The sequence below is a fragment of the Myripristis murdjan genome, chromosome 20 (assembly GCF_902150065.1).
Source record: "Myripristis murdjan chromosome 20, fMyrMur1.1, whole genome shotgun sequence".
Lineage (NCBI taxonomy): Eukaryota > Metazoa > Chordata > Actinopteri > Holocentriformes > Holocentridae > Myripristis > Myripristis murdjan.
The window spans coordinates 15,159,560-15,182,083 of record NC_043999.1 but is presented as its reverse complement, the minus strand read 5'-3'; the positions used below and the strand labels follow the sequence as shown (position 1 = coordinate 15,182,083).

Below are 22,524 nucleotides of genomic sequence, written 5' to 3'. Positions count from 1 at the left end.
TTGCTACATCTCCTGTAGCAGCAGATAGGCCGCTGCTGCCGTTCCCTCGGAGAGCTGAAGCTGCCTGTCTGGGTTGGGTGATGTCACTGATGCTTTCCGGTGCGCTACCTCTGTAATGGAGTCAATTTAGCTCCATGCTGAGCCATTTCTGCCCAACCTCACCCCATGAAGGACACATTAGTCGCCACCCCACCCCCTTCTCTCATTTCTTTCTCAGATCTCTTTCTCTTTCTCCCTGACTCTCTCTCTCGTATCTCTCCTCCACTTCCTGCAGCTCTCTCTCTCTCTCTCTCTTTCCCTTTCTTCTATCTCACATCTTCATATTCATATTCAGTTTATTTCCTATGCAACTGTTTATCATAGCTTTTTTCCATGCCCCACCTCACCACCATCTCAGGCATCACATCCTGCAATAAATGTGTTCTTCCCGACAAAGATACAGCCCTGTCTGCGGATATAAACATAATGATATTGTAGTGAAAGCACACGGCAGCGAATAAGTGCTACTCAATGGCCCTGTGAGTAGAGATAGTGCTTAGAGAAGTGTGTACATGCATGTACACACATATGCACACACCTGTCCACCCACACATAGACACAAACTCAGATACGCGCACATTAATATAAACACTGTGGCCTGAGAGTGGATTTTGGAATAAAATAAACATCAGTTTCATGGGGTTGTTCAGTTTCTTGGAAGCTGCTGTGTGGGAGTATGTTTAAACACCCCACTATCAGAGACGAGCACTCCCGCTGCCTCCTTTGAAGCTGCTTCAACTTTAACCCCAGACAAGTTTCACATTCTCTCAGAACATTTAAAAAAACAAAAAAACCCCTCCTTTTTACCAGAAGCGTAAACAGAAGCCACCTTCCATCACTACCAGAACGATCACTCTGGCTTCCTTTCTACCTCCTTCCCAATATCTCTACAAGTATGTGGCTTTTTCCCCTACTCGGCTCCAGCCAGAGTTCCATGAGCTTATTAATATACACTCACACCCGTCCAGCCTCCGACTCGATCCCTTCCATCTCTCTCTCATGCTTGACTACACAAAGAAGGGATTAAGTTATCAGGATGATAAAGTGATAGCCATTCTGTAGCTGTGCTAACTTTGACTTGTCGCAGTGGAAACTGAACTTTAAATAGCCCAGTCTATGTTTATGCGGGATTAGTGCTAGCGCACACACCGCTCACTCGCTAATTTGCCTAAATTCTCTTACGCAGTAGCGTCAGATGTGGTGGTGTGTGATGACTTGCACTGTTGCCACACAGGCTTATGGGCTTGTTGGTCCAAATTCACTCAGGTGAGGAGGGAGGATGCAGTGGAATCGGATGCAGAGGACAGGCAGTTGTTTACGCAGTTATTTGCCGCAGTTAGCTGGATTACACCAAAGAAATGGCGAGGGACAGTTGCATGAAAAATTAACTAGCAGTAAGTAGTTACATGTTGTTTGGGCTGGTAGAGGTTACATCCAGTGTCCTCCACAGGGGAGAGGTAAAATGCAGGGCAGCTTCTTCTGATGGAGAGGAGCAGAGGATAGTGGGTGGGCGTGTGGGTGGAAGAGAACAGAGGAGGCCAGGAAAAGGGATTGGCATCAGGGGAAGGAAAAGAGAAAGACAGAACATAGATAAAGTAGCAGGTTGGAGGGAGATAAAGGAAGCGAATGAGAGAAATAAAAAATGGGATTTAAACGATCAATGTTCTGGTGTTTTATGGCATCAATAAAGCTGGGCGCTGGGCGCAGGTGGATCACTGCCCCACATTTCAGACAACAATATATTCCCAAGACTGCTCAGTCTCCCAGTCTCACGCTAAACCTGACACCACAGTTTGCCTGTGTGGCTCTGCTCTCTCTATTCTTTACTACATTCTGTCCCGTCACACTTTTTGCCGTGTCAGCTGAATGCAAGAGTGTGATGGGATGGGAGGGGCTGCTGTGGCCTGGGCAAACTGAAAAAGCTCCACCTGAGTCAATGAGCTCGTGGGAGCATGACCTTCCCCACAAGCACAGGGGTTTGTTGTCTGCTGAATAGATAGATAGATAGATAGATAGATAGATAGATAGATATGATCTTTTGAAAAAGTGATGCAATGTAATTATTTTAACCTATTTAACTCTGTTTTTCCCTTATATTTCTCCTTATGCAAAGTTAGGGGGGGAAAAAAAACTTTTTCGTTTCCAAAGACACATACATATTCTGTATCTGCTGGTTTCAGTCCTTCATTGAAGCTACATCACACATATACTGAGGTAAACATTCAAACTCAAGATGGCATTTTTTATGGCTGCACCATTACATCAGAAAATATCTGATGTTTGGTATCTGTGAAAACCTTGGGAACTCCACTAGACATCTAACAGCATAAGATTGCATAGATCAGACGGACAATTTCTAATCTCACCTAGAACGAACAACCAAAGCTTACAGCTCTAAAATAAGAGAGGCCAAAGGGCTGAGGACTCCTGCAGATAAGAAGACACAGCGTGGTCTGGTGTGTAGCTGAGTCAGGCACAGAAGAGTCCAAAAGAGAGATTACTGTACAGCCACTCTTAGAGGGCTAAAAAGCATATGCTTCCCATTGTGCTACAACAGAGAAGCGAGACTGGAACATGTGCTGTGACGAGAGGGGAATGCTTCAAGGCGCTGCTAAAGTACACGTGGTCATTAAACATTTACCTCCATCTTGTATTTTTTTTTTTTTTTTTTTTTTTTTTGCAGTGGGCTACAGGGAGGGAGGGGAGAGAGCTACTAATGCCAAACGTGGCGTTATATCACTTGGCAGAAATATTGATGAAACTCAATGCTTCAAATAAAGCATCAAATGAATAGGGTTTGGAAATTATTTAGGAGCTATTGATTGTACAGTACCTTAATAACATTTTTCTCATTTTCAGTTTTCTATGTGCCAGAAAGCAGAAGCTCTGTAATGGTTACAGGTGCAGGGTACATGCCTGTGATGGCCACACATCCTTAATTTTAACAAAAGTTCCCTGTGACCCTATCTTTACCACTTCCTCTTCTTCTATCAGCCTCTTCCTCTAACCCACCATCGTTTCTCTGACACAGCTTTTCTCTCTCCCCCTATGATACTCTCTAGTCCTCAATCTTTCATTTTTTTTTTTTCCAACAACCCCGCTTCTCTGTCTGCGAGCACTTTGTTGCAATTCAAATAAATGTCCTGGCTATCAATATTTCATATCAAAGTACATCTCCTTCACAGACTCTTTCTTTGGAAAAGCCCTTCATTGGTGTTACCAGACATGAATGACTGCTTTGTCAGAGAATAGAGCAGATATTGTATCTACACTTGATAAGATTTGAGATTTCATTATCATACTATTCAAGCTCTCAGCAAAAAATTATTTCATTTAGATCTCATGTTTAATCAAACAGACTTAGAAGTAAAGGACAATTTGTTCCAAATCTATTATAGAGATGGTGTTTGTGTACTTCTTGCAAATGGAGCCCCACACTTGGCACAGGGCATCTGTGATGCAGTGTGTTTTGCACTATGCTGTCCATGCAATGTTCTACATGGTTGGCTGTGGCGTGCTGCATGTGCATTCCCATACAGACATTAACACACACACATGTGCGTGTTCACTCACACACATACCACACGCATGCATAAATGCCGACAAACATGATGTGATAGCCTAATATGCTTTGGTACAGCTTGCACTAATCTAATCTGCAGGCTCTGACAGTGCAGACCCCAGTGGGGACCAGTGGGGGGGCTCTCAAACACAGTCTGTTTCTGCAGGCATTTATGCTCTTCCACCCATTAAGGCACACACACACACACACACACACACACACACACACACACACACACGTACATATACATATATGCAATGCATAAATGCATTTTGGCATGTGTGTGTGCATGTTGTCCACACACGTGCTGATGTGTGTGCATTTTACTGTGTGGATGAGGATCTCCATATCTTTGTTTTTACAAGCATCACCATTGATAGCTATAGATTTCCCCTTTGTTAAACTGATGAGAAACCCAGTCGTTACTCGTGTCCAGCTCCACCTGTTCCTTCCTTCCCTTGTTCTTCTTCCTCTCGTTCGTTTTTTCAGCCTGTGGACTAAGGAAGGCCAGCAGATCCGGATTAAGCTGTGAACCGCAACAGTCCATTGTGTCCCTAAGCAACTCTAACCCTGCCTCATTAAGCCTGTGCTTGGCCTTCGGTTCGACAGGCTAAACACACAGGCATTCTAATGAGCCCGCCTTCCGCCCTGTTTAGTCTTAATCTAATATATGCCAGCATTGCTAATTGATTCACCAACGTCATGGACGCGTGATTGTCGTGATGACAAGCAGGCGAGACGTCAAAGCCAACACTGGTAACAGGGCTGTCTATTTCCGTCCTTAGACTCTGCGGTGTCGTCAGAGGGGATTAGGGCAGCAGCGCGTCAGGTTGAGGGAGTGTCTGCCTGTCAGTCACACCGAGAGGAGGCAGGATTTATACCTCTACACCAATGTTAATCCTTACAAGGAGATGGATGTTGACTTTCAATTAGGAAAGAGTAATTTCTGGAATTTTTTTGTGCGCTCTCTAAGACCGGCCATACATCCATGATTAAAACGTTGCACCTCGCCTGAACATCTAAAACACGCAGAAATGGTAAACATTTTTAAAGGAATATTTATTAAAGTCATAAACAACATTCCACTGTCACAGTTTTCCAAAGCAAAGCATGCACTGTTTCTCCAGACACATTCCTTCATCTCTGAGAGATCCGCCCACTTTATAAACCTGTAAATCAGGCAGTAAACTCATAAGAGCAATTTGAATACAGAAAGTCAACAGCGGAAACCGTACAAAAACAAATATTAAATTACATCTATTTCTAAATGTTGAATACATGGATATATCAAACAAAATACAGATAAATGTTGCCTCTTTTGATTAATACATCTCTGCGCTCCTATTCTGAAAGTGGCAGTGATCTTTCAAGTGATGGAAGATACTGTCTAAGGAATAGCAATAAACTGGCACCATGTTATCATATTTGTCTTTCATTTATCTTGTTTGAATGATATTTTCCACAGTATGTGGCGTCTGCGCATATGCATGTATTTGTATGTGTGTGCGTGCATGTGTGTGTGTGTATGTGAGTTCTTGTGTACTTGAGAATATTTTTAAATAAAATTAGTGTTTCTTAGGAGACGTGGAAGCACACAGACACACACACACACATGCAAACACACGCACACACAAGGTCACCCTGGAAGTGCATCACTTCATCTAAATCCACATTGTCCGGGCCAAGCTGAATTCATCAAAGATTAAAGGCCGGAGCTTCATCAGCTGTGACATGTGAAGAAAGGGAATAAATACATATTGAAGTAATAACAGAAGGGATGAATCAAGCAACCAAGGGGAGATGAATCATTACTTCACCCGCTTTAATGCTTCACAACATAATCCGCATTAGCCTTTGCCCGTTCAGAATGCAGCTATACGTTTAAATGAGGGCTCCTAATCTCTGCCACCCATATTCCCCCATACTAACCAGGGAATCTAAACTAAGACAGACATGTTTGTTGTTTACTCTCACTCAATGTGTTGTGATATGGAGGGATTGGTACGTTTCGAGGTGCGCTTTCCTTTACAGTACATCTGCCTCTAAGTATGTGTTAAGCATGCTTTTAATACCAGTCATTATGATATCTATATGTGGCAGAAGATGACTTTTGTGCTGACATTAATGCAGTTTAAGAGCTGCATTAGTGTCATTCGGGCCTTCGGCTGCAGCAAGACAAGCTGGAGTGCAACCACTCAAAAAAGACCAGAATAGCAGCACTGGAAACGTGACAAAAGCCGATGGTGCTTTTCCTTGTATCAACAGTCATCCATCAACATTAGTATTGTTATTCACTCTCAGACACCTTATTCATTACCTTGGAACACGAGGTGAAAACCGGGGATGCTTAGGAGTGTTCGCTGGCCTTTAGATACTGTCATGCTACTTAAGGGGGATTTATTGCAAGACAAGTATACTTAAAAAATCTTTAGCAGGACCGCAGCCAGCAACTATGGCCAGCACAAGGGTTTCTAGATCCGGAGAGTGCATGGGGAGCCAGAACTCTGCTTTCCAGGGGGATGGGCTGCACCTTATGGCAGCACACATGGTAAATTAAGTAAAAAATTAGGTGGAGAAGTCCCATAAATGTTCATTAGGGTCACAAAAAGGATGGAGAGGAGAAAAGAGAGGAGATTGGGGAGGGAGGCAGAGCGATTAGGGAGCCGGGCTGACTGATTGGAGGAAGCTAGACTGCATAAAAAGGGAGGAATGGAGGAGCAGAATTCAGAAAAGGGATGAGAATAATCAAAAGAAAGGCATAAACAGAAGCAACAGAACAGTGACTCGGGGAAGGTGAATTGAAGAAGGCAGAACAAAATGAGAAGAGCTATTACAAAAGTATCACCATGTTCAGAAAAAAACAAATATGAGCATCCAGACACGAATACACAATATCTGCAGAGGCATAGGGAATGAAACAGCAAATACCAGGAATACATGCAGGAATAAAAGTAACTGTCAATGACCTTCTTGTTTCCCCTTGAAAGACACAACAAAAGTTTGCCTGGCTGCCGGTGCTTCTTGATTGACACTTGCACTGAATGCACATATATGGCCCTGCACTGTGATAATTAACAAGACAGGTGGGCCTTTCAGCATGCTGGTCAATAGCTAAGAGTCATCCTATCGATTGGCACCGCTTCAACCAAATGTCGACACCAAACAGACTAAAATCTCCCCTGATCCTACAGTGATGGAGGATGGATCCTTCTTTAGCTCACAGAATCACATAAATGCATTGAGGAAATCTGCACAGTGATGGGTTTGACAGCGCTTCTACAGAGGCAGCTGAGGACAGAGCAGAAGGAAAATGGGCGTTCATGAAATACATCCATAAATTATCAAAAAACCTTCCACGCCAAGCCGTGCGCTCGTCAATGTCCAGACACTGACAAATGAAAAGTGCAACCTGCACACACACCTGAGAGGACCAAAACGAGAGTGTGACCCACGAGGTGTGGCAGACGTTAATCCGTTGACTCGTTGACTGGCTTCCTGACATTGACACGGGTCACATGTTCCGCGTGTGTGTGTTTGCGTATCCTTTCAGCCAGGTCCTTGCCTCCAGTGGCACTAAGCTGATTAAGGTCACACTGGGGGAGCTGTAGGACCATATTGATGCTTCTTCTCACCTCGCCTGACTGGACACCTACAGCACCGATGGGCAGTTCCAGTTGACAGCCCATTCAGCAATCTGTACACCCAATTTATTGATCAAATAAAAAAGTTAGTTCAAGTCTAAAATAAAAATGTGCTGTAGCCACGCATCTTGATCGGTTCACCAAAGGCCGTTCTTCATCTCTTGAAGGAAGTTTAAGAAGTGCAGGGAGTGGAATTGCTAGAAAATAATGAACAATAAAACATTTTTTTGTGGCTGATCTGATCCAGAACAACTTATTGATGAACAGATAGGGTTTTAGTGGCTTGCTCAAGGACACTTGGAGAGGACACATGTCCGTTGTTGGACGCAAACTCCTGCTGCTGGGATTAAACCTGTGATCTGCAGAAAGGCCTTAGTAACTGCTGGGCCATCCTGTTGCCAGAGGGACTGCAAAGAACTTATTACCTTAATCTACAGTCTTAAATTCTTATTTTCTTAAAACAAGTGACAAAAATAAAATAAAAAAAAATCTTCCAATAGTGCAGGGGAAGGCAACCAAAAACTACACCAGATGATTCCACTGATTAGTTCCTCCTCTCTGCTTGACGGTGAAGTCACCCGGTGTCGTTTTTGGTTGGAATGCAAACCTGCAGACTCTCGGCTCTCCATGGCACATGGTTGCCTACCCCTGCAATAGGATGATTAATTCACTTGTTGTCAATGCAAATTAACCTGACTCATTTGGCTTTTTTGTCCAAGATTTTGGGACTTTTCTCAAAAAAAAAAAAAAAAAAAAAAAAGTCCAAGTGCATTGGAAACAAAAGGGAATAACATCACACTGTTAAGATGTTTCACTTTAACAACCAAATATGATAAAGAATGACTTATTAATATGGCAATTTTTGCGGTGTGGGGAGCAGATATGGCTAAACTGAGTGAGCAGGCGATAGAGAAAAGCAGTAAAGGAGAGAAAGCATGGAGACATAAATGTGGTCAGTGATTGCACACTCCCGAGCCTCAGAATAGAATAAAGAAGATACAATCATTTCTTCTGTTACTTCCTGGGGTGCAGGGAGATGACAAACAGCTGGCAGCGCAGCCCACAGTGACGCCAACAGCGTGGTGAGAGGAAAGAAAAGAGAAGTGAGAAAAAGAAAGGGAAAAAAGGGCACAAAAAAGAGTTCCAAGACTGAGTAAGAGGGGCTAAAATAGGAGAAAGAGCCAAATGAATAGGGAGGAGAGGATGTGGTGGTGATGCGAGGGAAATGTGAAGACATGGTATGCACAGTCACAATAGGCTTTGCTTCGTCACCCGGTATCTGTAAGGCATCAGCTAACAAGTGGCTTCAACCCTTTTCAGCCAGCCTCTAACTGGAGCTATCTGTCTTTCCTCTCCTATATTTCCCTCGAGGCTCTTTCATAGCGTAGCGACTGTTAATTAATCTTTTTCTATCCTACAGAAGCTCCAGAACCAGGTCTCTGTTCTGCTGCTGATGCTCTGGAGAGTCACTGATGGGCCTGGAGGGCCAGGCCACAGGAGGGGCAGACACCAGGACATTTATTATGAAAACCAAAGAGGATAGCTACTGTCTTTTTTCTGTTTCTTTTCCTCTCTTTTGCCGTCTCTCTTTCTTACTTACTTCCTTTCTTCCTTTTATAAAGTGTGTGTGTGTGGGAGTGCGTATGTGCATATACCTTACTCCAACATGCTGCTTCCCAGTTCTTTTCACATAGTCTCACACAGAGGATTATAGAGCACCGATTATGACGACCCATCTTGGCGCCATTAAAGTTAAAGGTCTTTTACTCTCTTTATATCACAGGGGCCAGCGTGCTTAAACATGTCAATAAGAGCCTGTGTCAACTGATTAAGAGACTTTGCTGCACATCAGATGGGTCATCCCAGCGTCGGTGAGGCATTTGCCAGGAAACGACACAAATACTAAACACCGAAGCCACATCATCATAAAGCATAAACACTAAAAAAAAAAAAAAAAAATTAAAAACCTTACATAAACAAATAAATAAAATAAATAAACATGCACCCCAGGGGAAAGCTGAACTCTACTCATTCCGTGATTATACATTTGTCCCCTTTTACCCTTTACAGTCTCCCACTATCAATCTAATAAGCTCTACAGGAGATGACAGACACCTGAACTCAGCTCATGATGTAGAGAAACCGTGTTCCCTTAGATTTGCATTAGGGTTTGATTGTGGGGGATGAGGTGCCAGCTGCTCTGCCTCTCACACAGCCAGTATGGAGATGAATTGCACTCTGGGTGTCAATAAGTCACCATTGCACACCACAGTCACCATGGAAACTATGCAAACATAGCATTTTCGAGGAAACAAGCAGAATGGGGTTGATTACACATTTCTTTTTTTTCCATCGTCAAAGAGCTCCTCATGGGTCTTTCTTGGTCAGAGGAGAATGGCAAGATCTCCAGAGGTTATCCCTTCCTTTTGTTTTTTTTTGTTTTTTTTTTTTGTTTTTTGTGCATTTATTGCCCATGCATGTAGGGCCAGTCAGGTCTTGTTGCAAAGTGGAAAAGAGATGCAATGTAGGTCTGTGTTGCTGCCCAGGTCGTCCAGGCAGTGTTAGCATACAGGGAGCGAAGACACCTGAAGGATTCCTTTTAATGGCCACTGGTGCTGAATCATGAACAAGACTGACACAGTCAAACTTGTAATGAATACCAATGTACTCGCATGTCACTGGCTCCGAGATGGAACGACAACTCAGCCACTGATTCTAGGAAATAAAGACAGAAGGGAAGTGGAAGGGACATGGGGAAAGAAAAACAGGAAGAGAGAGAGACCACAGAGATGGAATGGCTCAGGAAGAGTGAGTTATAAGAGGAAACGAGAACTGTAGGAGAGGGTGATAAAAAAAAAACAAACAGAAAATGGTGTAAAGTGAGGGCATGAAAGTAGCTGGGGTGGTGAGCAGGGAAGAGAGAAGAGGAGAGGGACACTGAAAGAGAGACAGCATGGGGAGAAGGAGAGGGAGGGAGACGACAGCATGGCACTGACGGTGTTATGGCACCCAAGGAAAGCTGGCTCAGCAGAATTTGAAGGTTTTCTGATGAAAGGTGTATGTGTGTGTGAGGGGGGGTGCATATGCATACACCTTGCTTGTGTATTGTAGAGGGCATATGCAAGTGTATATTATTTTATTTGAGTATGTGCAGAGATGTAGAGTTGTGGATGATTGACTGTGAACTGTGAGTACACAGACTGTGTGCGTGTGTGTATGTGTGTAAAGGGATCAGCGAAGCACGTAATGGAGACCTGGTGTTCATAGCGTTTAGAGTGATGACTCTCTCCCAGCCTGGCCTCTGTTCTTTCTCTGCATCCCACTCTACTCCTGATTTCTTGTGGAACTAGGAAACGGGAAAAAAGAAAAAAAAATGGGGTGAGCAAACCTCACAGGGGTGCCGGTGGAGGCAATGAGGAGGAAGACGGAGCGGAGATGAGGAAGGCAGGAAGAGGAAGGAACACATTACCCTCTTATCCACAATGCCACTCAAACTGGCAGTGCCAGCAAGCGCTGCTGCTTACTGCTGGTCCACAGCCACTCCCAGCCTTCAGTGGGATTTATGTCTGACTTTAATGTTTTTTCAGAACTGGGGCTTTTTGCCAATTTACACCTCCTAAACTGTTTTTTTTTTTTTCTTTCATACAGTGCAGCTAATAATAGCTGTGCCACCAGAAATGGTCAGCACAGGAAATTTAATTATAGTCAATGTATGAGCTGAGGATAGAGAAACAGAAAAGCTTGCCTCCTCATATCTTATAGTGGGTGGCATACGTAATGGCTGCGTGACACTGTTATAAGAAGTTTGGTTTGTTTAGGAAGTGTGAGGTCGTGTTCTGGGGATGGAAACAGAATTACTAATGAGACTTCAGACATCAGGCTCTTAGCACCATCTGGCCACCCATTAGCTTTGGCTTGTATTGACCGTGTTGTTTATAGTAGACTGTGGCGCTGAGGCTAGGTTTGCCCGTTCTCCCAAAAAATTCCACTAAATATACCACTGTGCCTGTTCTATCCCTTTACAGTCTTCCTCCATTAAACTTAAACTGTGAAGTTAATGGAATCTGTATCAGTTGCGCTTCATGAGTTTCACTTGCGTTGTTCATCCATGAATTAGCGCATGCAGGGTCAAGCGATACAAGGCCACAGAAAGGCCAGCGGCACCTTGTGGGGCGTCAGTGCCACTGAGCTGCATCCAAACTGAAATTCCTCTGCATGCAAGTTCCCATCAGTAATCACAGAAATGGATGGAGGCAGTGATGGCTTATTTGTGCAGAGCAAAGTAAAGAGAGAGAAGAGAAGGTGTGTGTGTGAATTCAATTTTTGCACTTACTGCAAGCTTCGATCTATGGGTATTTCTGAGATAATTAAAAATCCACAACAGCGTGAATTCCGCACTGAGATGGATCAATTTTAAGGGACAGCAGGACCAGTGGCCCTCTCTCTCTTGCTTTGTTTTAAGCCATGTCCTTTACCCCATTCTAAGTGCTCACTCTCAGGGTGAGATTCACAAGGTGTGGGTTGGCTAAATAAAGGGCTGCCATGTCCTTACCTCCTCTTCATTTTTAAATATGACCTTATGACACAAAAACCAAATGAGATCTATTCAGCCGCTTTAAGAGTGGGAGATAATCTGACAGCAGGGCTATAGTGCTGTTTTCATTTTCATTTAAAATTGAAAATGTTTTTGTATGATCAACTTAGTGGTGATTTAATGCCTCCCCTTTTTTATCTACTCTATTTTGAAACATGTAGTAGTTCACTATGAGTATGCACAGGATTCTAATGCCCTCAAAGCATTAGTTTGAACTTTGTAGCGAAAATAATATAAACATAATTCAACACTACCTACCCAACTACAAGACATAAGTCTATAATTTATGTTATGTCACTAAGTACTAATGGTGGCACTGATTTGATATCACCATCAACATCAGTTAAGGTTACCCTACATGGATATCGCAATTCTGGCACAAGTGAAATGGTGTTGCTATGCAAGCTGTTATTTGCTGCTTGGTAACATAAGTAAATTCAAACAACACTAGCAAAATAGGAAGACCAATAAGTGTACTAGCCACTGCTTGCAGTGCCTCTGCAACTGTTGTCCATATGCTTACAGCGAGCAAAAAGGCAATGCGACCTAGTGAATATTTACAGACAACTATTTTCATGGAAATAGTAGGGCTAAGAGGACTATTAATAGAACACATAATGAAACAGGAAACAAATGTCCCAGAGTTTGTAAAACCTTCTGCACATAGGAGGCCTTCATCATCCTTTCACTACAGATATAATTCCACATCCCTTCCTGATATGAACCAAATGACCACAGAACTGATTTCAAACTATGATAATCCTTGCACTGCAATGATGAGAGATAGGCGATAGGTAGAGAGAGAGAGAGAGAGAAAGAGAGAGAGAGAGAGAGGGAGAGAGAGAGAGAGAGAGAGAGAGAGAGAGAGAGAGAGAGAGAGAGAGAGAGGTGGATGGGGAGGGACTAGGTTAGAGTGTGTGTCCTGTAGGTAGGGAACATCCAGATGATAAGTGCTGCTGCCTTGGCCAATGCAGGGACTATAAGAACTCATGCCACCTATAATCTAGCAGGTTCTCCCTTATCTGATTATGATTGCGGGGTAAAGAGGATTTAGGTGCTGGTGCCTAAATGCTAGGCTGTGCTGATTAGAGGCCTGGTGGCAGGCTTATGTAACCAGGAGACTCCAGGAGGGGAAAAGGTGCGCTGTACCTAAATGACGAGCTCCACTGCTGTAATACAACATAACTTGTTAAGGACCAGACGAGATGATGTCATACAACACGAGAAACTCAACACAACTCCTACAGGCTAGAATTATTATGAATCACAACATGGAGGAGCTCTGCAGAGAGCATTTCCATGAAAGACAGAAGTTACTTCAAAAACACTGAAAAGGATACTGGATTATGATTGCAGAAGCACAGATGCAATCCAAATTTTAGTTCAAAGGGGCACAACAGCCAAGTCCAGAATGCAGTAGGCAGACTTTCTCAGGGGCTTTTCACAAAATAAGCAAAAGCAAAGTAGCTCCAAATCCATTTGCCCAACACACTGAGAACATTTCTTCCATAAAATGCCAATGCCAATCGATTAAGCCTTCTAAAGACTGACCACAATTCAAGCAGAGATGAAAGGATGATAATGAAACACTGGGTGGTGGAAATGCTCGAGTTTGACCCAGGGGTAGATAGAGAACATTTGACTTAGTGCTGACTTAAAGCCTCTTTCTCTTTCCCTATTCCCACCACTAGCAATATACAAACCAGGCCACAAATGCATCCCTCAGTGCTATGAGAGCCTGTAGAGAGAGAAAGAGAGGGAGAGAGAGAAAGCACGTCTGCAGTGATCCAAAACAACAGGCAGCTCCAACTGCTGTGCAGTAATAGTCACAGTATTACAGTGCAGTAGTTAAATTTGTTCCTGTCACACTTTAGACTGCGCATTAATATGCTAACTTATCTTGTCTCGCATAACCATGAATAAATAAAGAATTGATGAGAGTGCAGAGCAAAATGAAGTCTTACACAACCCAATTTGTATTGATGTTAACCTTTACAGTTTCTAACAATCACATGCAGCTGCACTGCAACAAGACTGGTGATTATGACAAATTGACATTCACAAAGATTGGCATTTGAGGTGTCTGTTACAGTACCTTATTATGCTACAGCCTCTCCAGATTATGTCATCATCTTTATCAACAGTGTCTGTGGTGGACTGACTTTGGCTGCTTCCAAGACTCCAAGCGTGGGAGGACAAAATAGCACTAGTCAGTGCTCAAGCCTTGCTTAGTATTCCAACTTAGACTGGCTTATTAGATAAAGGAGAGAGTAATGTGCACATCCACATTAAGAGAAAACTATATATAGTTTGTGCGGGGAGCAGGGAAAAGAAACCTAACTTGAAATCTCTGGAAAGTAGAGGCATTGATCTCTTTAAAATGGTCAGAATCCTCAGCTGTTATTTTCCGGGACTGCCCAGTCTAAATCAAAGAGGACCTAAAAAGGGAAGCCTTCTCTGTCTTGAGCCAATGGGTGTTTTACAGCCTCAGATAGTCACACTCCCACCCACTTAATATTTTGTACCATGGTGTTTATATCGAGAAGCTTTGCATGGCCGCAAATCAGTGTAAAAGGATACTGCTCCTGCAAACCACAAATTATACAATATATTAAAACTAAGCACTCTGAGCACTGTAAACATCCAGTTACAGCTAATAGCATTCATTTATGATGCCCGGAACTTGACCCTAACTCATGTGCATTCGTGCTGAAGCTCTGTTTAAATTAGTAGTTGGATGGCATATGGTGAGGCCCATATATTTATTACATGCTTTCCGTTTGAACACGTAGAAAAGCAGCAGCAGCATCTGATCTCATTTCCCAACACACCAACAAGGCACTTGCAGTGGAGAAATATGTGCAGATTATTTAACACATTTAAAAGCAAGACTAATCAATTAATTAATATTGAATGACATGGTAATGATTATACAGTAGAATATCATGGATTATCAGTGAGAACATGAACAACATGTACAACAAGAGTGACTCAGATTCAATCAGGTGTATTTCACTTCTCAAAACCTGATGATACTCAAACAAAAGAGATAAGATCCAGCAGAGTGCAGCACATTTTATTTTTCATGACACAGAGGCTTCCCAGTTCTTCACAAATATACCTTCAATGCAACATTTTGGTTGACCTGCTAGTGCTGTTTCATACACTTTGAACACACTACCTTGAAACTTTGCTCAGTGTATCTTCAGTGGGTTTCTAGTAAACTTCGATAGAAGTTAAATCTGTTTGGTGACTTCAGTGACTTTGTCTTTTATTACAGAGACTGAAGTGAGAGGCTTCAAACGTCTTAGACACAGTGTACGCATGAGAGGACTTGTCATGGCACGAACCTCTCACCTCTCCTCTGTAAGCTCACCTGTGACAAGGCAAGCAGCACCCACACAAGGGCAGCGCTCTATTACTGTACAAGAGCGCCTATTTATAGAGCACAGGTAGGGCCAACCCTAAAACGATTCCCTCCTCCTCCTCCTCCTCCTCCTCACATGCAGTGTACTCTGTGATGTATCACATGGTATAGCACAGAGAAGCCATTGCATTAGCCTGCATCCTCTTTGATTTGACCATTACATTCATTATTAATTGGAAAGCTTTGCAAAGATCCAGCCAGGCATCCTAAGGCATCACCTAGATGACTGCATCTCTCGCATCCCTCTCTCTCTCTGGGCTATCCTCTTTTTTGCCACCTAGCTTTTTTCGCACTTGTGGCTCTCTCTATTAACCTCTCCATTGCTTTTCTCAATCAGTTTTCTCTGCCATTTATGCTACAGCCCTCAATCTATCTTCCTGGCCTCCGTCGCTTCCATTCTGCAGGGGCATGCCCATACTCCCAAAGCATGTGCTGCTGGTCATCGCTGATGAATGTAATCCTAGTATCATTGACCATGCTGTAAAGGTCAACACACTCATGCTTAACCTTTTTTTTAAGGGCAGGGAGGTGCCATAGGTGCCATATAGCTGCACACTGGTCTCTAATGTGTGGTCACCTCGAGGCAATCCAACACCAGCATGAAGGAGAGAGAGAAAGAGAGAGAAAGAAAAGAGCGTGAGAGGATGGGAGAGGGAGAGAAAGAAAGAATATGTGTATGCCAGAAGAGTGTGTGTGATTGCTTTCGACAACGGGCTCAAGTTGCCTTGTATAAAAGCACAGGGCTGTGTAGGCAGGCTGGTAATGGCATTCCCTCAGTCAAGGGTTCTCACTATGCCATGCTTGCTCCAAAAAAGGCTTCCCTGACCTCGGGGAGCTGCCATCTGACAGTCAAGCAGCATGGAAAGTCTATTTCCAAATGTGTTTTTTGGACTGTGGATAGCCTTAGTATGATCATAGGCTGTTAGCCATTGAAGTCACGTTCAAGCTCTCCTTACCGGAGCACTCAGCAGAATGTCAATGTGATCTGATTTAAGGTGGGATTTCCCATTGAGGTTGCACAGGCTTCCCCCACATGATAGTGAGCAGGTCAGCAGTATTGAAACACGACTGGAGAGAGAGTGACTGAATTGTAAATGTAAATCACTTTAAATATCACACAGTGTATCAAAATATGGCACTGCTGTCACCTGTGTTTGCCTTAAACTAGATATTAGTCCTTCCTATAATTGATTCATGTGATATACAGCTTCCCTGTGAGCAGCTGAATACATTTATTAAGCCGGGAATGATTCTTTGTCAATCACAAATCACTGGTGGATCGAGCGCATAGGACCCATGCAGGAAGAACTCAAGGTTTTACTAACACAAAGACGGCAGAGCAAACAGAATTAGGTGCCCGACAGATTATACTCTGATTTCTTCAGTAGTTCTATAATTAGCCCTGAACTTTACATATAGAGAACTCAGTGTTATTACCATATTTTTTCTGTTTTAACACTGAACCTCTGTGCCATAAACTCAGCACTAGGTACCAGGGGCTAGAAGCGAATTTTGCATGATTTCCAAACTGTCTGGAGCAACAGGAAGCACCCATTAAAAGCACACAACATTGCTTTGAGGGGAAACAGGCTTATTCCAATACACCCGACGGGGCCTATGACACATTACAAACTGCATTTCTCAAGGAAGGGATGATAGTCTTTCATCAGCCGTCTTCACACTACAGTACCCTGTGTTTATGATCCTCTGACATGGAATACAATCCTGACCTGGCCTGCCCTGCTCTGCACCGCCCAATGATGAGATCAGGATACTGGAAACCCAACGTAAATTACCAGTGATTGGATTTCATCAAGGTTGACCTACCTAATTGGACTGAGTCAGAGTGGGGAGGGAGCGGGGATGAGGATGAGGAGGATGAGGAGGAGGAGGAGGAGGAGTTGAAAGAGATGTCATCATTTTATAATGGACAGCCTTGACATTGCTACACAGTCTTTCAGGCCTCTATATGATTTCAGCTCAAGGTACTAAATGTCATCAGGTGAGATTCATCGTGGCAGGGCAAGGTTGAGGGCTGCATGTGATTGATGCAGCAGTTTTCTAAGCAGGAGGGAAACCTGCTGATGACTATTTCAGTTCTCAATCAATTTTATTAAGCAGCTTCACCATGTGCCTAAAATAGAGTGACGGTTTTGTGTAAAAATAAATAAATAAATAAATTCTGCCTCTATGCTTTGTTCCTCCCTCTGTGCACTTTATGCACTCTATACATTACCTCCTTGCACTGCCTCGCAGCACCTTTGTGCTTCGGACCAGAACCAGAGCTTTATGGCACTTCAGGTCACTATTCTCTCCTGAATTGATCTTTGCTTGTTGTGTATAAAAATCTCTTATTTTATGACGCTTTGGGTAAAAGTGTCTGCCAAATGTGAATTGTAATTGTAATTATAAATGAATGTATGTAAATGAACTGTCGATCTCTGCGTGCTGCATTCATAACGTCCATGCTGTACACAACCATAGTAATTAGGGCTTGGACCACTTATCGAAACTTTTCGATAAATCAATAATAAGTTGATTATCAATAAGTAAAATACAGTTTTTTGTATTATTTTGTATGAATGCAAAAATATGAATGCTGGGTTTCCAAATTCTCCCTTCCTGGTTTTTCCTTGTAACCGTTAATGTAGTTTGCTGTGATTGCATTTGAAAAGCAAGACTGTGCAAAAACACAGCAACAAGTGCTCTGTTAATGCTACTTTGTATGAGGGAAAAACGACTCCCACACCAAGCTAATGAAGTCAAAAATCAAACTGTGGACATTGTCATGGATGAATTGTCAAATTTTTCTAGTACAGATGTTTGGCACCAGTTTTAGCGCCTTCTTATGTCAAAAATATAAACTGAAGTTGAACGGTTGATCGTTTGATGACTGAACTGTAAATATGATTAAAAAACTGATCATTATATTTACAGTACAGTCAAATCATTTGTTTAATTTTGTCCCAATTTATCGATTTTTAAAACGTGGCAGATCATCCCATCCCTAAATGTAAATACAGAAATACAGTGGTATTCATCCATGTACCTGTAACATGACAACTTTTGACATCATCCTATTGTTTCGCTGACTCACTGTGAGATCCAAAAAGAACAACATCCAGTCAGTGAGTAAGACTGACACATAACAGTACTGTACGAGAAAGAAGACTGTTCTGCTCCCACCCAGAGAAATGTGCGCTGTCACAAGTCAATGCCAGACTTGGCCCGGATAGACGTGCTCCGATCTTTACAAAGAAACCTACACTTCCAAATACAGCACATCAACAAAGCGCCGGGCTTCCAAATCGAAGTCCTCTCGCTTCTTCAGACACTAACGGCACACTTCCCGTCCTCCATACAGCGATTCCACTGCTCATTTATCAGTGTCAGGGCACTGAATTCTCTTTACAATGATGTGTTTGCTTGCGTGTTGTTGAGATACAGAACACACCACACCTTACTTCTCAACATCCGCTCTCCATCGTCTTTTCTCCATTACATCCACAATAAAAATCCCACAAAGACTGTAGCTCTCTCTGCGCTCCATTAACCCTCAACCACTGTTGCCACTGAGATGGATAGAAAACAGAATAACTACACCACCCAATAACACAGAACTGTTTAAATATTCAAACTCACGAACTAATGACGAATTTTTTAATGGTGGGAGTGGGCCTTAATGAGCGTGCCTGTAATGTGTGATGAGCCAGGCAGAGTATTCAGATATGCATGTGAAATTCCTGACAGAAAATGTGCATCGGGGGCGGTGTGCTCACACTTCCTGCTTCAGTTCCCTACCTTGGCAGCCACTGAGGAGCTGGGCTTCTCCAGGAGATCCCACAGCTTCTTCCTCTTGTCCGGGCAGCAGGTGTTATCGAACTCTCCCTCTCCCTCCCTCTCCCTCATTGTCTCTGCTTCCCTCCTCAGCTCCTCATTCATCTGCTCTTTCTTCTGGTGGTACCGGGCCTGGCAGCACGACTCCAGGTAGATCTCATCGATCCCCCAGTAGTCTAACTCCTGGCCAAACGAAAGGGCGCACATCTCCTCCATCATGTGTAATTTGCCTGTGCGGTAAAAGTTCAGAATGGAGGTGAAGGCTCCCGGGTGCCGATCAAAAAAGTACTCATTCTCATTCAGGCTGTAGTCGTCGCAGATCTCCATCAGGGACTCATGGGTGTTGCAGTCCCGCAGCTTGCCCAGCCGGGTCCTGGGTAGCCGGTCCAGGGTCCGCCACAAAACCTCATGGTTGAGACCCCCCACGTTGAGGCGTACTCTCCGGGAGCGAGCTTTGGTGCGGATGATATCAATGGGCTCAGGAGGCAGGGACTGAGCTGTTCGGATGTTGCTGGCCTTAGGCCCCGCTTGTCCAAGCTTCTCAGCCATGATGTTGGAGAGGGCTGGAGGGAAGGAGCCTTATCCAGGAATATATTAAAATGAAACAAAACAATAGAAAAAAAAAAGGCTAAAAATGAATTATGTTGGATCCTCCTTAGTTAAGTCCCTCCATGGCTGAGAAAAGAAAAAAAAGGGGGGGGGGTTTGTAAGATGACTGAGGTTCAAACCATACACACCAATTAAATCAAGCTCGGTATTATAAAAACATGATCAATACAACACATCTCTCTGTGTCTTATTTTAAGAACAATAAAAATATCTATTTCCAGGTGGGACTGCTTACAAAACATCACCTGTTACCTCTTATGGTCAGTCAAAAAATAGTGGTAGCCTAATAGCCGAACTGTGTTATTGATCTCTTTCATCACATTTCTAAGAAGGTAGGGGCAGAATCAATGATTTTGTTTTAACAATCAATATGGCTGCTTTGCTTTGCACTCTAGTCCAGCAATGTTATGGCTGTAGTGAGGCAATGAACTCCTGATGAAGCACTACTTTCCACGTAGATAATCGGTCAAAAAAAGGGTCTGAATTTAAGGTCTAAATAAACACATGCAATGAACGTGGCCTTGACGTGAATTAATGTTTGATCACCGTTTGAATGGAAAGGGCACATATAAATGAAAATAATTTATAGCGACCAGGCATCTCCTATAAGGCTCTCTGTAATTTTCAAACATCCCCCCCTTAACGTGTAATCACTCGAACTGTAATGACTCGATTTTCTGAATACATTTTTAGAGCCTCTTGTGACAAGGAAAAAAAAAAAACAGCACGTGATCAGAGCAGGCTTTTGTGCAAAAACTTTAATTCAACACAGCAAGCTAAATGCACTTTAGATTTGGGCAATTCCTCCAAATCACACTTGAGCTATAAGTGGGCTATATTCAGCCATTTAATCATTATCAGTGTAACTTTGCCTTTCTTTGCTAATTGAACCAGGCAACCATTTTAATTAAGAGTAAATTATTCGTGCAGAGAAGTGAGATAGGGCGATCATGTCTGAATGCAACAGTTTTCAATTAGACTTAGCAACCCCTAATTATTTGTACAACAGGCCTGCAAGAAAACAGTCCCTATTATCAACCAAGGGAATAATAATATGAGAATCCTATGAGCTGTGTCCTAGAGAGCCAGGAATGTAAAGCCTATTTCATTTTTTATTTCAAATCATTTGCCTCCTACTACAGGAAGAGATTTTCTCTGTTGCAACTGGTAAATATGAATTTAATAAACACAGTTGTAGACAGTTACAGTAAAGCTACACTGAATCTTCCCATCAGGATTTTTGATGCCTTAATTCATCTCCTTAATCTTAAACAGTGTGCACAGTCTACACTACTGGCAGCGCACAGTTTCTATTCCCTGCACTGTTGAAAGTAGTGTCCAAACGGGAGAAAGCAACACAGAAAAAGAGCTGCTCTTACCTTGCCGAAATGAACCACCTTTTGCATGCAAACTCCTCTTGTTCCTAAAGGAGGAGGGAATGAAAAGGGAGCCGGGATCCCCCTTTAGTCAAGCGGCCACGACTGCGAGCACTCCGCGGACGCTGCGCTGAATCAGTGGACGCCAGACCCACATTTTGTTGGAAATGAGTCGAGGGGAAAAAACAATTGTCAGTGTTTGTCCCACTAGCAATCATCAATACAGAACAAGTGCTGCCGTGTTGCCATCAGAAGAGTCAGGGAAAGAGTGTTGCCTCCATTCAAAAATGTTGATGCGTGCGGAGAGGACGAGCTCACTGAATCTGTGTATCTGCAGACGTCGTGCGCGTAAAAGGCAACGGGAAGGAGCGGGATAGGCGAACTGCGGAGTGTCCCACTGTATGCTACACGAGGAGGAGCTGAGGGGCGCACACGGGCTACACCACAGCCTAGAGGTGAAAACCTAACTGAGCCGCTCTGTATAGGCTGCATCCCACAACAGAGAGAAGACTTACTGCTCCAATTGCACATCCACTGCACCCTAACAGCTCTCTGAGTGAGATTTACATGGGCATCTTTGGGCATGGTAAGGTGTGGGCGCTTGTCATATCCCAAGACAAATGAGATCAAAATAGATCGTGCGGCTGATATTATTATCAAGGAGGACAGACACTCACCAAACAACAGCAACAAAGAAAAAGAAAAGCGAGAAGACTAACAGGAGGCGTAAATTAGTCATTTATAGTGAAACCTTATCTCAAAAGGAAAGCATTTGAGACCAGTGTTGCGAATGTAAACGGGCTTAAAGTATTGGTGTCAAATGAAATGATGTTCGACACAGCTTTGCCATATATTTTCAGTTATGGATGCCTCTGCCAGGCCCCGAGCTTCCAAAACCATCACCCATACCTTAACTTTGGGGTGCTGTCTAAGAACACTGACTAAAACAATGCACTTTGAAACATTTTTTTTTTTCATATTGTATCCACAGTCTAGGAAAATAGACAAAAATGTTGATTACTGTCCAACATAAGGAATAATAAGAACAAAGTAGAATATAGAGTTGATACTCGTTGATGTTCCTATATTATAACTGCCTATTGATTACCTGTTGTTTGGACATGTCAGTTAATGGCATAGAAAAGTTCTCTCTCTCTCTCTCTCTCTCTCTGTGTGTGTGTGTGTGTGTGTGTGTGTGTCTCTATTCCTGCGTCATTACAAGTGAAAGAGCTAAAACCTCAAGGTGATCAAGGCCGACAACCCACCGGCCGTGTAAGAGTTTCCATTTGACTCCTGATGCAGTAGCATCAAGCCCAGCAACTAAACTGATCCATTGAAAATGTGAAGATGGCCTGACCCTCCTCCTCTCCACATGGGAGAGCAGTCAGCACTAACAGGTCAGCAATATATTGGAGCAACTTCGGTTTACACACCTTGTG

The 22,524-nt window shown here is 43.1% G+C and overlaps 1 protein-coding gene across 1 annotated transcript in view; it reads right to left on the bottom strand.

The window, feature by feature from the left end:
- Positions 1 to 19,649, bottom strand: part of kcnb2b (potassium voltage-gated channel subfamily B member 2b) — an 82,140-nt gene extending 62,491 nt beyond the window's left edge. The window contains exon 1 of the mRNA XM_030079918.1: positions 19,065 to 19,649. Coding sequence (XP_029935778.1) covers positions 19,065 to 19,649 — 585 coding nt within the window. The remainder of the gene's footprint in view (positions 1 to 19,064) is intronic.
- Positions 19,650 to 22,524: the final 2,875 nt, after the last annotated feature.